At 44.6% G+C, this 10,842-nt stretch overlaps 2 protein-coding genes across 4 annotated transcripts; both read left to right on the forward strand.

The window, feature by feature from the left end:
* The first annotated feature begins 367 nt into the window (after positions 1-367).
* LOC100272405 (Trimeric LpxA-like enzyme) lies at positions 368-8,719 on the forward strand. 3 transcript variants are annotated; one of them, XR_553885.4, is made up of 16 exons: positions 372-656; positions 771-1,010; positions 1,510-1,824; positions 1,982-2,089; positions 2,186-2,378; positions 3,138-3,400; positions 3,527-3,656; positions 3,770-3,843; positions 3,968-4,204; positions 4,283-4,359; positions 4,964-5,055; positions 6,077-6,159; positions 6,955-7,026; positions 7,161-7,286; positions 7,728-7,845; positions 8,376-8,719. XR_553885.4 is itself a non-coding variant. In XM_008648191.4 (15 exons), exons 1-15 carry the CDS (start codon positions 498-500, stop codon positions 7,770-7,772), a joined length of 2,214 nt encoding a protein of 737 aa, XP_008646413.1. In that variant the 5' UTR covers positions 368-497; the 3' UTR covers positions 7,773-8,140. The 3 variants fall into 3 exon arrangements, 1 of the variants encoding a protein (XP_008646413.1); XR_004849783.1 differs by having other exon boundaries at positions 373-656; positions 8,328-8,719; XM_008648191.4 differs by lacking the exon at positions 8,376-8,719 and having other exon boundaries at positions 368-656; positions 7,728-8,140.
* Positions 8,720-9,264: 545 nt separating this feature from the next.
* Positions 9,265-10,842, forward strand: LOC100217312 (F-box protein PP2-B10). The gene is made up of 2 exons (NM_001143658.1): positions 9,265-9,768; positions 10,004-10,842. The coding sequence occupies exons 1-2, from the start codon at positions 9,326-9,328 to the stop codon at positions 10,593-10,595; spliced, it is 1,035 nt and encodes a 344-aa protein (NP_001137130.1). The 5' UTR covers positions 9,265-9,325; the 3' UTR covers positions 10,596-10,842.

Raw genomic sequence — 10,842 nt, forward strand, 5'->3', positions numbered from 1 at the left:
GATGAGGAGACAAAGCTCGACGGTGAATTCTCCGTTGCCATCCCTACTTCGGAAGGGGCTCATGGCACGGTGGCAAAGGCCACTAGTTGTAAGTACGTCCTCCTAGGGTTCAAACCTTGGGTGACATACCCTTTAGATACAGGGTAAATACACGTATGTACGTTCAGTAGTATTGAGTGTTTTCACATACTAGAGATGTAGACTTCTCAATTTATTTCTTGCGCGTGTGGTATGATGTGTATAGTGGTGTGACGTCCTTTTACCCTTAAAAAGAAACTCCGACTCCACATAAGAAACCAATCTGGAGTGGCCCAAGAATAATTACCTAAAAAGAACTTAGGAGCCCAAACTGTAAGAGCCCATCTACGATACAGCCCACCCATCAAAGTCCAGCCGGAGTCCAGACTCGCCGAGCCACGCCGACGCCGACGCCGACGGCGCGAGGGAGCAGACCTAAACCTCCGAAACTCCTCTCCGCCGCCGCACCTGCAGCAATCATGTCGCAGAAGAAATCCCGCAGCCGGGGCGGGGGAGGCGGCGCCGCCGCCTCCGGCGACGGCCACGAGGATCTCGCCCGCCCGCCACCCCTCCAGGCGGTCCTCCTCGCTGACAGCTTCACGCTGAAATTCCGCCCCATCACCCTCGAGCGCCCCAAGGTACTCGATGCACCACCCGATTCTCAAATCCCACACCAGCGCCACCTCGTTACCGGCGGTCAAGCTTGGCGGCTCCTCTGAACGAGCTCTTGCTCCGCCGCTGCCTCTTCGCAGGTGCTGCTACCGCTGGTGCACATGCCGATGATCGAGTACACGCTCACATGGCTGGAGTCTGCCGGGGTGGAGGAGGCCTTCGTCTTCTGCTGCGCGCACTCGCACCAGGTCAAGGAGTACTTGGAGAAGGCCGGGTGGTCCGGTAAGTCCGGGCCCGGGAGCATGGCCGTCACGGCCGTCGAGTCCCACGATGCGATTAGCGCTGGCGACGCGCTCCGCGTCATCTACGACCGCGGCGTGGTGTGTGCTCTGTCCTGCTTCCCTGTTCCGGATTATGTTGCCTTTCTAGTGTTCGACGTTTGAGGATTTTAGCTTGGCATGATCATTCCTTGAGTTTATTACTGATGATTCCCAACTGATATCTGTTTCAGTTCGTTTATAAGAAAGTGTGAATGGCCTTCCATGTTGGTTGCCTCAGTAGAGGGATCCAGGAGTGCATCAAAACCATCCTATAGCACCAATCAAAGAGAGAACTGTTTGTAGCATTTCTCCGAATCAGCATAGTAATACAATTTGTTTCTTAAGCTACTAAATAGAAAATAAAGACACTTTTTATTTATTTATTTTCGTTTTGGTTTGTTTTGCTAGTTTGCTAGTTTGTTGACATCCTCTTTGGAAAACTTGACGCCAGTCTATCTTAACTTATACAAAGCTTAAGCACTACGATGCTTATAAGTTAATGTAACTCCATTTGCAGCTTCAGTTGTTTCATGCCATGCATTCCATCCTTCTATTGTAGATACACGGAGATTTTGTTCTCATCAGTGGTGATACAGTCAGTAACATGAGCTTGAAGGACGCTCTCCAGGAACATATGGATCGGAAGAAAAAGGACCCACTTGCTGTTATGACTATGGTTATAAAGCATTCAAAACCTTCTATCTTGACGCACCAAACCCGTCTTGGTAATGATGAAATTGTTATGGCGATAGATCCTGAGACAAAGGAGTTACTTTATTATGAAGACAGGGCAGATAACTCACACTTGCATGTTACAATTGATAAGGATATACTGACCAATAATCCTACTCTCCAGCTGCATAATGATATGGAGGTTTGCTTTCAAAGTCTACAACTCAAGAGTTGATACCTTTTTTTTCATGATATGTTTCTGCTAATATTGTTGCTTATGTACAGTTTTCATGGTAAAAAAAATATTGTTGCTTATGTATGTCTTGTTTTTATTTTGATCTTCTTTTGTTCCCTGGCAGGACTGCTACATTGATATCTGCTCTCCAGAAGTCCTAAGTCTTTTTACAGATAACTTCGATTATCAGCATCTTCGCCGTCATTTTGTGAAGGGCTTACTAGTTGATGATGTAAGACAATTCACTACTGTTTGACCACAGTAAGAAAAAGGACATATGCTGTTTGCCTGTTCTGCAACAAAGTAATGTCCTTACCAATTCTTTCAGATTATGGGGTACAAAATCTATACTCATGAATTACGCTCTGGATATGCTGCAAGGATTGATAATTTTAGGAGCTATGATACCGTGAGCAAAGATGTAATTCAAAGGTGGACATATCCTATGGTGCCTGATGTAGTATCCAGTCGTGATTCCTCGGAGAGTAGACTTCATAGGCAGGGAATATACAAGGCATCAGGTATATGGTGTGTTTAGAATTTTGTACAGTAGTTTTATTTCTAGACACTTTCTATTGACTTATTGTTCCTTGGTTCATGCTTCCTGTAAAGCCAGATATTTGAACATCCACAACTATATTTCTATTTGTTACACTTTTTTATTTTATGTATTTACATTAACTAAGAAGGGCAGACCTGGTGCAGTGGTGAGAGCTGTCTCACCGAGTTACCAGGTCGCAGGTTCGAAGCAACCTCTCCGCATTTGTGCGGGAAAGGATTGCCTCGGTTTATCCCTTCCCCAACCCCACTCATGTGGGAGCCTCCGACACGAAGTCAACCCTTTATATTTGCATTAACTATTTGCTTGCTTCAAAATATGTAATAATCTGAATTTTTAGTTTGGTATCTGGTCTTAGGAAATATCTTATTCTTTGAGACATTTTACTAAGCAATGCATATAATAGTCAAATTAGTTTATCTGCATCCTGAAAACTATAAAATTTTGCTTCTGATACATATGCTTATTGTCCAAATGTCCAACTGTACATGCACTTAGCCTACATATTTAGTTCCAAGGGAACTATATGTTTGGTCTTGTAAACTGAACTATTATAGATGCTTAGCTAGCTTTAGATAGGATTTTATATTCTGCTGTTAGACTGTATTTTATATTTCTTACTCTTTTTTGCCTACATTTCTGGCTTATGAATATTTTATTATTTATGGCGATCAATTCCATTATTCTCTGCACATTGTAATTCTTCATGCTTTTTTAACAGATGTAACATTGTCACCTTCTGCACAAATCGGTGCAAATTCTGTTGTTGGTAGTGTGACTAGTATTGCAGGTCACTGCAAAGTTTTAAATTCAGTTATTGGACAAGGCTGCAAGATTGGGAAAAATGTTCTGATTAACGGCTCATTTATATGGGACAATGTCATAATTGAAGATGGATGCAAAGTTAGTAACTCTTTAGTCTGTGATGGTGTCCATCTAAGAGCTGGTGCTGTTGTTGAACCTGGTTGTGTACTGTCATTTAAGGTACACTGCAACAGTATTGACATTACCACATCAGAGGCTTTTCTTGTCTTTGAAAAATACATAATCTGTTTTTTAATCTTGTATTCTTTTTGTGTTGGGTACATCCTGAACTGTTTCACCATTCAGGTTGAAGTTGGAAAGAATGTTGTTGTTCCTGCCCACTCAAAAGTTTCATTACTTCCTCAGCCTTCAAATGAAGATAGCGATGAAGAACTTGAGTATGCTGACACTAACTCTGGAATTGCAGATAGTCCACGTAAGTCTGCAGACCCAAAAAATTTATTTGATTTTTATGTCGGACGACTCATTTTGTTTCTGTAGCCATGTAACCTACATGTTCTACTTGGTGAGCTGGTTTCTTCCTTGCAGCATTTTCCAGTATGAGGAGTAATGGTGATCAAGCAACTGTTCCTTCAGAAGAAGATGAGTTGGGAACATCCGAGGTATCCTTCTTTTTCTTATCTGCCTTAGTGTTTGGAACATTCATGGAATTATGTGGTTGAATATGGGGAACTGTTCATCTCTATAACTGTTTGGATTGTGGTTGTTCATGATGTCACCAACTAGACTGGCACCTGTGGTGTTGTCGGTTACATATGGACAAGTGTTGATAGTGGGATCATGGAAGAATGGAGACAATCAATTGCCCCTATTCCTAAAGAAAAGCTTGAAGAGCTGCAGCATGCTGTGCCTGATGATGATAGGTCAGAAGATGAATCCAACAATCCAACTCTACCAGATAAAGATGATTCTTCAGACAGTCTGGTTGAGGATGATGATCATATTTCTAAGTTTGAGAAAGAGGTTATTACATATATGTGATTAAGAAATACGTACTTGCATTTCTTGTTGCCCATTTTCTGAGTGGTTTCCCCTGTTTAGGTGGAAGAGACATTCCAACGAGCTCTGGGTGGCGGCGTTAATCGAGATAATTTGATACTAGAGATTAATGGCCTAAGGTGCAAGATCGTTCCTCTTTTATCAGGCAAATGTAAAAACTGGAAAACACTAAGGATCTGCCTTTGTATGTGGCAGTGTCAGTTTGGATTGAACTGAATCCAATACTTGAACAATCATCCTTGTCAGAGGTCTTAAGAATTTTTAATTGACACATGAAATAATCAGTCCCTTAAATATGCTTTCTCCTGTTAGATAATCTAAATCTCCCTTTTTCTTAATGGCAATGGTAAGAACGAGAAAGTGAGCTTCTGTAGCAGAATGTACTTTAGTTTATTTAAAACTGAATGTTCGATCAGCAATGTATTGCCTGCTTGTGAATTATCTTGTTGTCTAAGAAATTTTAAGCTACATGTTATTGGAACTAAGTGTGTTGATTTTATGGCGTGCCGGTTCTTATTGATTTCTTTTCAGTTGACTTTACTATTATTTTGCAATGGTTTGGTAGATGCATTTTTTTCGATCCAGTTTCATTTCATATTTTGCAAATTGACAATCATTGATAGGCAATATTGTTTCTGCAGGTTTGTCAATTATGTCATTGTAGCAACCAGCCAACCATGATTGATTGCACTGACTATGATATACAATGCTTATGTGTTTCAGGTTAGCCTACAGCCTTCAACATGCAGATTGTGCTGGAGCTGTGTTCTATTCTGTCATGAAGAGTGCATTACTGGCTGCACAATCTAGTAATGGTAAGCTTTTATAGGTGTTAGGAATATTACGAACCCATAACGACTGTAAACTTGGGCAGTGAATCTCAGAGATCTGGCTGTTTTTATTTGATAGAATAGGTATGCCTTACAGAAGATAGTATCCTCTTATCCACCTCGAAATAGTCATCGGAAAATGCCTTTATTGTTGAGTATGTACTACGAAGAAGAAACTAATTTCTTTTGGTTCTTTTATTTACTTTGATGGCATTGTGATGTTGGTTGTGCTTCATGTCAACAGCAACATCATATAAGCATGGCAGCTATCCTGTCTGTTGTGTTTCGTGTGTATACAAGTACAACCACTCACAAGTTCACTAGTCATTACTTGTTCCTCATAACCTAACCCTAGTAAACCCATAAGTCCGCCAACCCAGGCCTCCAACTATGCTTTCATATTTGCATGTTCCATGGCAACTGAAATGCTTCCAGAGGCTGTTTCCTTGTCCAGTGCAGCTCTCTCTCTCTCCCCCCCCCCCCCCCCCACACACACACACAAAAAAAAGTTATTACTCTTTGTTGAATATTAGCTGTGCTCAGACAGGTGAAGAGTACAATCTAAGTTTGTTTTCTCGAATGTTCAGTCTAAGTATGCAGCCTAACATAATCATTTCTAAAATTGTTTGCACTATGCTTTTAAACCACATTGGCCTATTTCTAGCGATCTTCATTCATAATGGAAATTCATTTTATTTGGTTGATTTCTGGTCTTTAGAATACTTCAGTGGATCTGTTCAATGATTTCCTTGGTGGTAACATACTTGAATATTAATGCAGTGGCACAGTCAAATTAATGGATTTAAATAATTTGGTTAGGTTTTCATGTTTTTGTGTAAACCTGTGTTGTCTGTCACTTAAAATCCTGTTTTCTTTTCCTTTTGGTTGCAAATTTGCATAATTCATTAGTTACAAAGTGGATGTAATTTTATCATTTCTTTCTTATGTCATAATGCTTGCTAATCTGACAATTATTACCAAAAGCTAATTTTTTCTTGCTTTTTAGATACTCTTTTGAAGACAACTGCTGATGCACTTGGCAAGTGGAAGGATCTTTTGCGCAATTACACCAAGACAGTTGATGAAGAGGTATATGATTCAATATATTTCTGAATTAATACCTTGAACCATAAATTAGTAAGATTTGCTGAGATTTCAAACATTATCATAGGCCTAAAGCCTCCAACAGATCACAGGAACAAAATATCACACAAGAACACACACGAGCACGAGTGTTTTGGTGGCCGGAATGACTTAGCTTTTTTTTGCTTCTACTAATATAGCCAAATGCGAGCTGCAAAACAGGCTATGATATACCCTAATAAATGCAGAATATTACCCAACTTATCAGCCTATCACTTCCTATTTCTCCATGCAGAATTTTAGCTCAAGTAAATGCTGTGAATGTAGACACTAGCATGCACCTAGACACAAGATATTTCCAACACATTATCCCTGCTTAAGTGCTTCTGCATGGTTCAGTACCAACATTACCTGCCAGCAATAATTCTGGCCATTCTTTGAGTTTGTCATAGAATTATTGCTTGCAAAGCTTTAGGATTGCTTAGCTCACATCTCCAGTGGCACCTGGGTAAAAAGTTACGTCGTGTTGTTCATATCTTTAATACACAACAATAGAGCCTTTAGTCCCAAGCAAGTTGGAGTAGGAGACAGCAAAGTGTGGGCATGGTTTTATGCTAATGCTACCGAATTACGATATGTTGCATGATGACTCTTGGAAAGGCCTCTCCTGCAATTGTAAAATTTCATGGGCCTGTTTGAAAGAAACTGTTGTTATCTAATTTGATTTATGACTTATTGGAGTATATTTCGCCTTGGATTCTTGCCATGGCTAAATAAACCATTTCTTGGGTACTGCTATAGATGGAGATACTTTTAAAGTTTGAGGAAATGTGTCAAGAGACCACAAAAGATTTTTCTCCGCTGTTTCCAAAGGTAACACTTATTTCACAGGAGATGGGTTCCATTTTTGTACACCACGAACAAGAAATCACTTTGTTTAGACTGCCAAACATATACTGTACTTGAGCCTTTGTGACTGCTTTTCCTTGATCTGCTGTTGAACGCAGATCTTGCCATACCTCTATGATACGGAGGTAGTAAGTGAAGATGCAATTTTGAGATGGGCGGAAGAGAAAGAACATGCTGATGAGTCTGATAAAGTTTTTGTTAAACAGTCAGAGGCTTTTATTCAGGTATATATCCTGCGCTGAAGTTAGTTATTTTTTTGCCCTTTTTCTGCATGGTTTCACAGAACCAGTTGAATCTAGCACATTCACTTATAGTTCCTTTGATCTTTCCTCTTGTTGCACAGTTTTGGTCCTAGGGAGACTTTTCCTATAGCCATAGACATAGAATTGTTGCATTTGCCAACGTGAATGCTACTGATTTTAAATGTTGCTAACTTGTGTTTATGGAACCATCTGAGTTGGTGGCATTAGTTTTTTTTCTGATGGGGCAGAGATTTGCGTGTGACTGGTTTAGTTTTAGCTCACTCGTGTTGGCTTGCATACATGTTTTTGTTCGTTGTGCTTGTGCCTTCCATGTGGGTACGCTCGACTGAAATCCAATTATCCAAACATGATGATATCTTGCCATGATTGCCTTGACGCAATTAATTTTCTGCAACTTCTCAGTGGCTCAAGGAAGCGGAAGAGGAGGATGACGAAGAAGAGGAATAACCCTGGAGTTGAGCTGGCACTCGAATTCTTTCATGCATTGTGAGCGCAGGATCTGATTTGAGTGGGTCTCTCGGTGAGTTCTCGCGAGCAGCAAGTTTTGCAACCTGTAATTGCCTGTACATCAACACAACACAATTTTGTCCCTAACCGCAACTGGTGGAGAGTAGCAAGGAGCGATTTGGCGTGAATGAACCAAAATGATCCCAGTGTAGATGACATGCTATAACTGTGCTATCTTTGCTTGGTTGACGCTTGGGCGAAGTCTTCGCCACATTTGTTTAACTGGCCATCACCTGTTTCTTGGCACCCAGCCGGCACTCGCACAGATCTTTAATAAAAGCTTGTTTAGATATGGCCCCCCTTTTTTTATCTTCTTTCTGGTGAGAAATGTAGTGGGAAAGAAACAATGGAGGCTTCTTCTCCGAAAGGTCCCAGTGGATCATGTGGGTTGCGTAGATCAGGCACTAATCTTACCTCAAAAGGGGCACAGTTTGCTTAAAGCACGCTCTTTTGCCCCGAAAACCTTTGATGTTTCTTTATTTTTTTTCGCCCTAGTTCCCTGATAGCCCTGCTTGCTTTGTGAAACAACTGAACAATGGGCAGCAAAAATCGAAGGACGATGAAAAAACCAGAAGGGCCCTGGGGGCCAAAAGAAGAGGAAAAAGCCGGCAGGAGTAGCAGTGGAAGGTTGCACTTGCACTGCTGGGCTAAGCAATCTCGCTGTGCGTTCGCACATCTTCTGCAGCATGTGCTGTTTCGAGTTTATAAGCTGCATACTGTGACTAGTGTGCATTGTTTAATGTTGGTGATGGTTTTACTATGACCATGAGAAGAGAAAGCATGCAGTTTTCCTAATACTGTTTGACCTTTGTAATCTTCTGGTCGTAAAGAGTTACCGCGGAATCACACTGGACAATTCGTCGATAAGAGGAATCGCATTTTGGACTTGGGATGTGTTCTGTGCGGATAAGAGGAATCCATCTTTAGTTCTGGTTCTGACCTCACAGCCACGCTGGTCGATCGAGATCATGTCGTCGTATTGGGAAAGATTGATCGCATTTCATTTCGTCTGCCGTTTCTTCTGCGTCGTTCCTTTGCAGTCAGACGACAATTTGTGTCACACGCAAGTAAAGATGATTCTCTTTTTTTCCCGAATAGAAGAATTGCTGCTCTGAAATATCCATATGTATGTGCTGAGAGGTGAGGTATGAAGCCAACCATGTCAGCAGCCCATGGAGCAAAAAGGTTCTGTGGGGGCAGAGGAGATCTCGGGCCGAGAAAAAAAAAGAGGAGAGGAGGTCGCATTTCCGGTTTAATAAAACGGCGTTCCGAGTCAGCACGTACACAGCAACGGCCTCCGACCGGACCCAGCGAAGCAACCGCTCCAACTCCACCCGCCCGCGCGGCCCGGCTGCTGAGCCTTAGCCCTTAAGCTTGCCCCTTATATTAAGCTAGCTGCGCGCGCAGCCGCCGCCGTCACTCAACCGAGACCCGACGTGATCATCACACACACACACCGGCGACGCGGACGTACGTACGAGTACTCTGCGTGCATGGCGACGGAATCGGCGGCGGAGATCGTCTGCCGGCTGCCGGAGCAGTGCGTGGCGCACGCCATCTCGCTGACGACGCTCGGCGACGCGTGCCACTCGTCCGCGGTGTCGCCGGCGCCCTTCAGGCCCGCTGCGGACTCCGACGCCGCCTGGGCGCGGTTCCTGCCGCCGGACCACGCGGACGACGTCCTGGCGCGCGCCGACGAGCGGCCGGTCGCCGCCGGCTGCTGCGCGTCCAAGGAAGACCCCTTCTCGCGCCTCTGCGACTGTAGCCCCGTCCTCCTGGAGGACGGGGCCACCATGGCATTGGTTCGTAACGTAGCACCAGTACGGTCGATCCGGAGCGGCGCCAGATGCTTCGTGCTGTCGGCGAGGGCCCTCAGCATTGCGTGGGGAGACGACCCTTCGTGCTGGACGTGGGCCGCTAGCCCGCCAGGGTCCAGGTGGGTCCATCACGAATGCCCATGCTGTAACGTACTACATTACCTTTTGTTTTATTTGATTCTACACACGTCTCATCATGCATGCATGCCTCCATATCTGTTCATGCATGCATGCGGGCACGTATTCCGAAGGTACTGACAAAGCACGCACTGACGTATAAGTTTGCATGACTGCATGCATGGTTCATGGTTGCATCACAAAAATTATGTCATAATCGAGTGACCGTACGATCAGGTTCCCAGAGGTGGCGGAGCTCGTGGACGTGTGCTGGCTGGAGATCAGCGGGAAGCTCAGCCTGTCGCTGCTGTCCCCGGGGACCACCTACGCGGCCTACCTCGTCTTCACCATGGCCGACGACTCGTACGGCCTCGAGTGCCACGTCGGGATGCCGCCGCCCAAGGCCACGGTCACCGTCTCCTCCGGCGGCGCTAGTGGGACGACGACGACTACGAGCAGCGGCAGCAAGGCGGTGACGTCAACGACGACGGCGGAGCACGCCATCTGCCTGCACCACATGCAGGGGGAGGAGGAGGAGGCCGCGCACCGGCGGAAGCAGCAGTACGTGCGCCTCCGCAGGGGCTACGGCGGTGGCCGGAAGACGACGGTGCTGACGACGACGCGGGAGGCCGACCCTGACATCAGGTGCCCCCGCCGGAGGGGCGACGGGTGGGCCGAGGTCGAGATGGGCGAGTTCCACGTGGCGGGCGACGAGGGCGACGCGGCGGTGGTGGAGGTCAGGGTGCAGGAGGTGGATTGCCGCCGTTGGAAGAGAGGACTCGTCGTGCTGGGCGTCGAGATCAGGCCCAAGCAGCACACGCCGTGCTAGCGCTATAGCTGGAGTGGACTTCATCTTTCTTTTCTTCGTTCTTTTATTCAGTGATTAATTAACAAATGCCGATCAATTATGCTTAGACAGGAGCAGCTAGCCGATCCATGTGCATAATCAGCATCAGGGTAGCTTTCGAACCTGTTTCTTTTCTGGACAGACAGCGTGCATGCAAGGGCAGTTTTTAAAATGACCGTCCATATAGCTTGCGCATGCTGTATTATCTATTTTCGGGTCAGTTGCTTGC

Source organism: Zea mays, chromosome 5 (assembly GCF_902167145.1).
Source record: "Zea mays cultivar B73 chromosome 5, Zm-B73-REFERENCE-NAM-5.0, whole genome shotgun sequence".
Lineage (NCBI taxonomy): Eukaryota > Viridiplantae > Streptophyta > Magnoliopsida > Poales > Poaceae > Zea > Zea mays.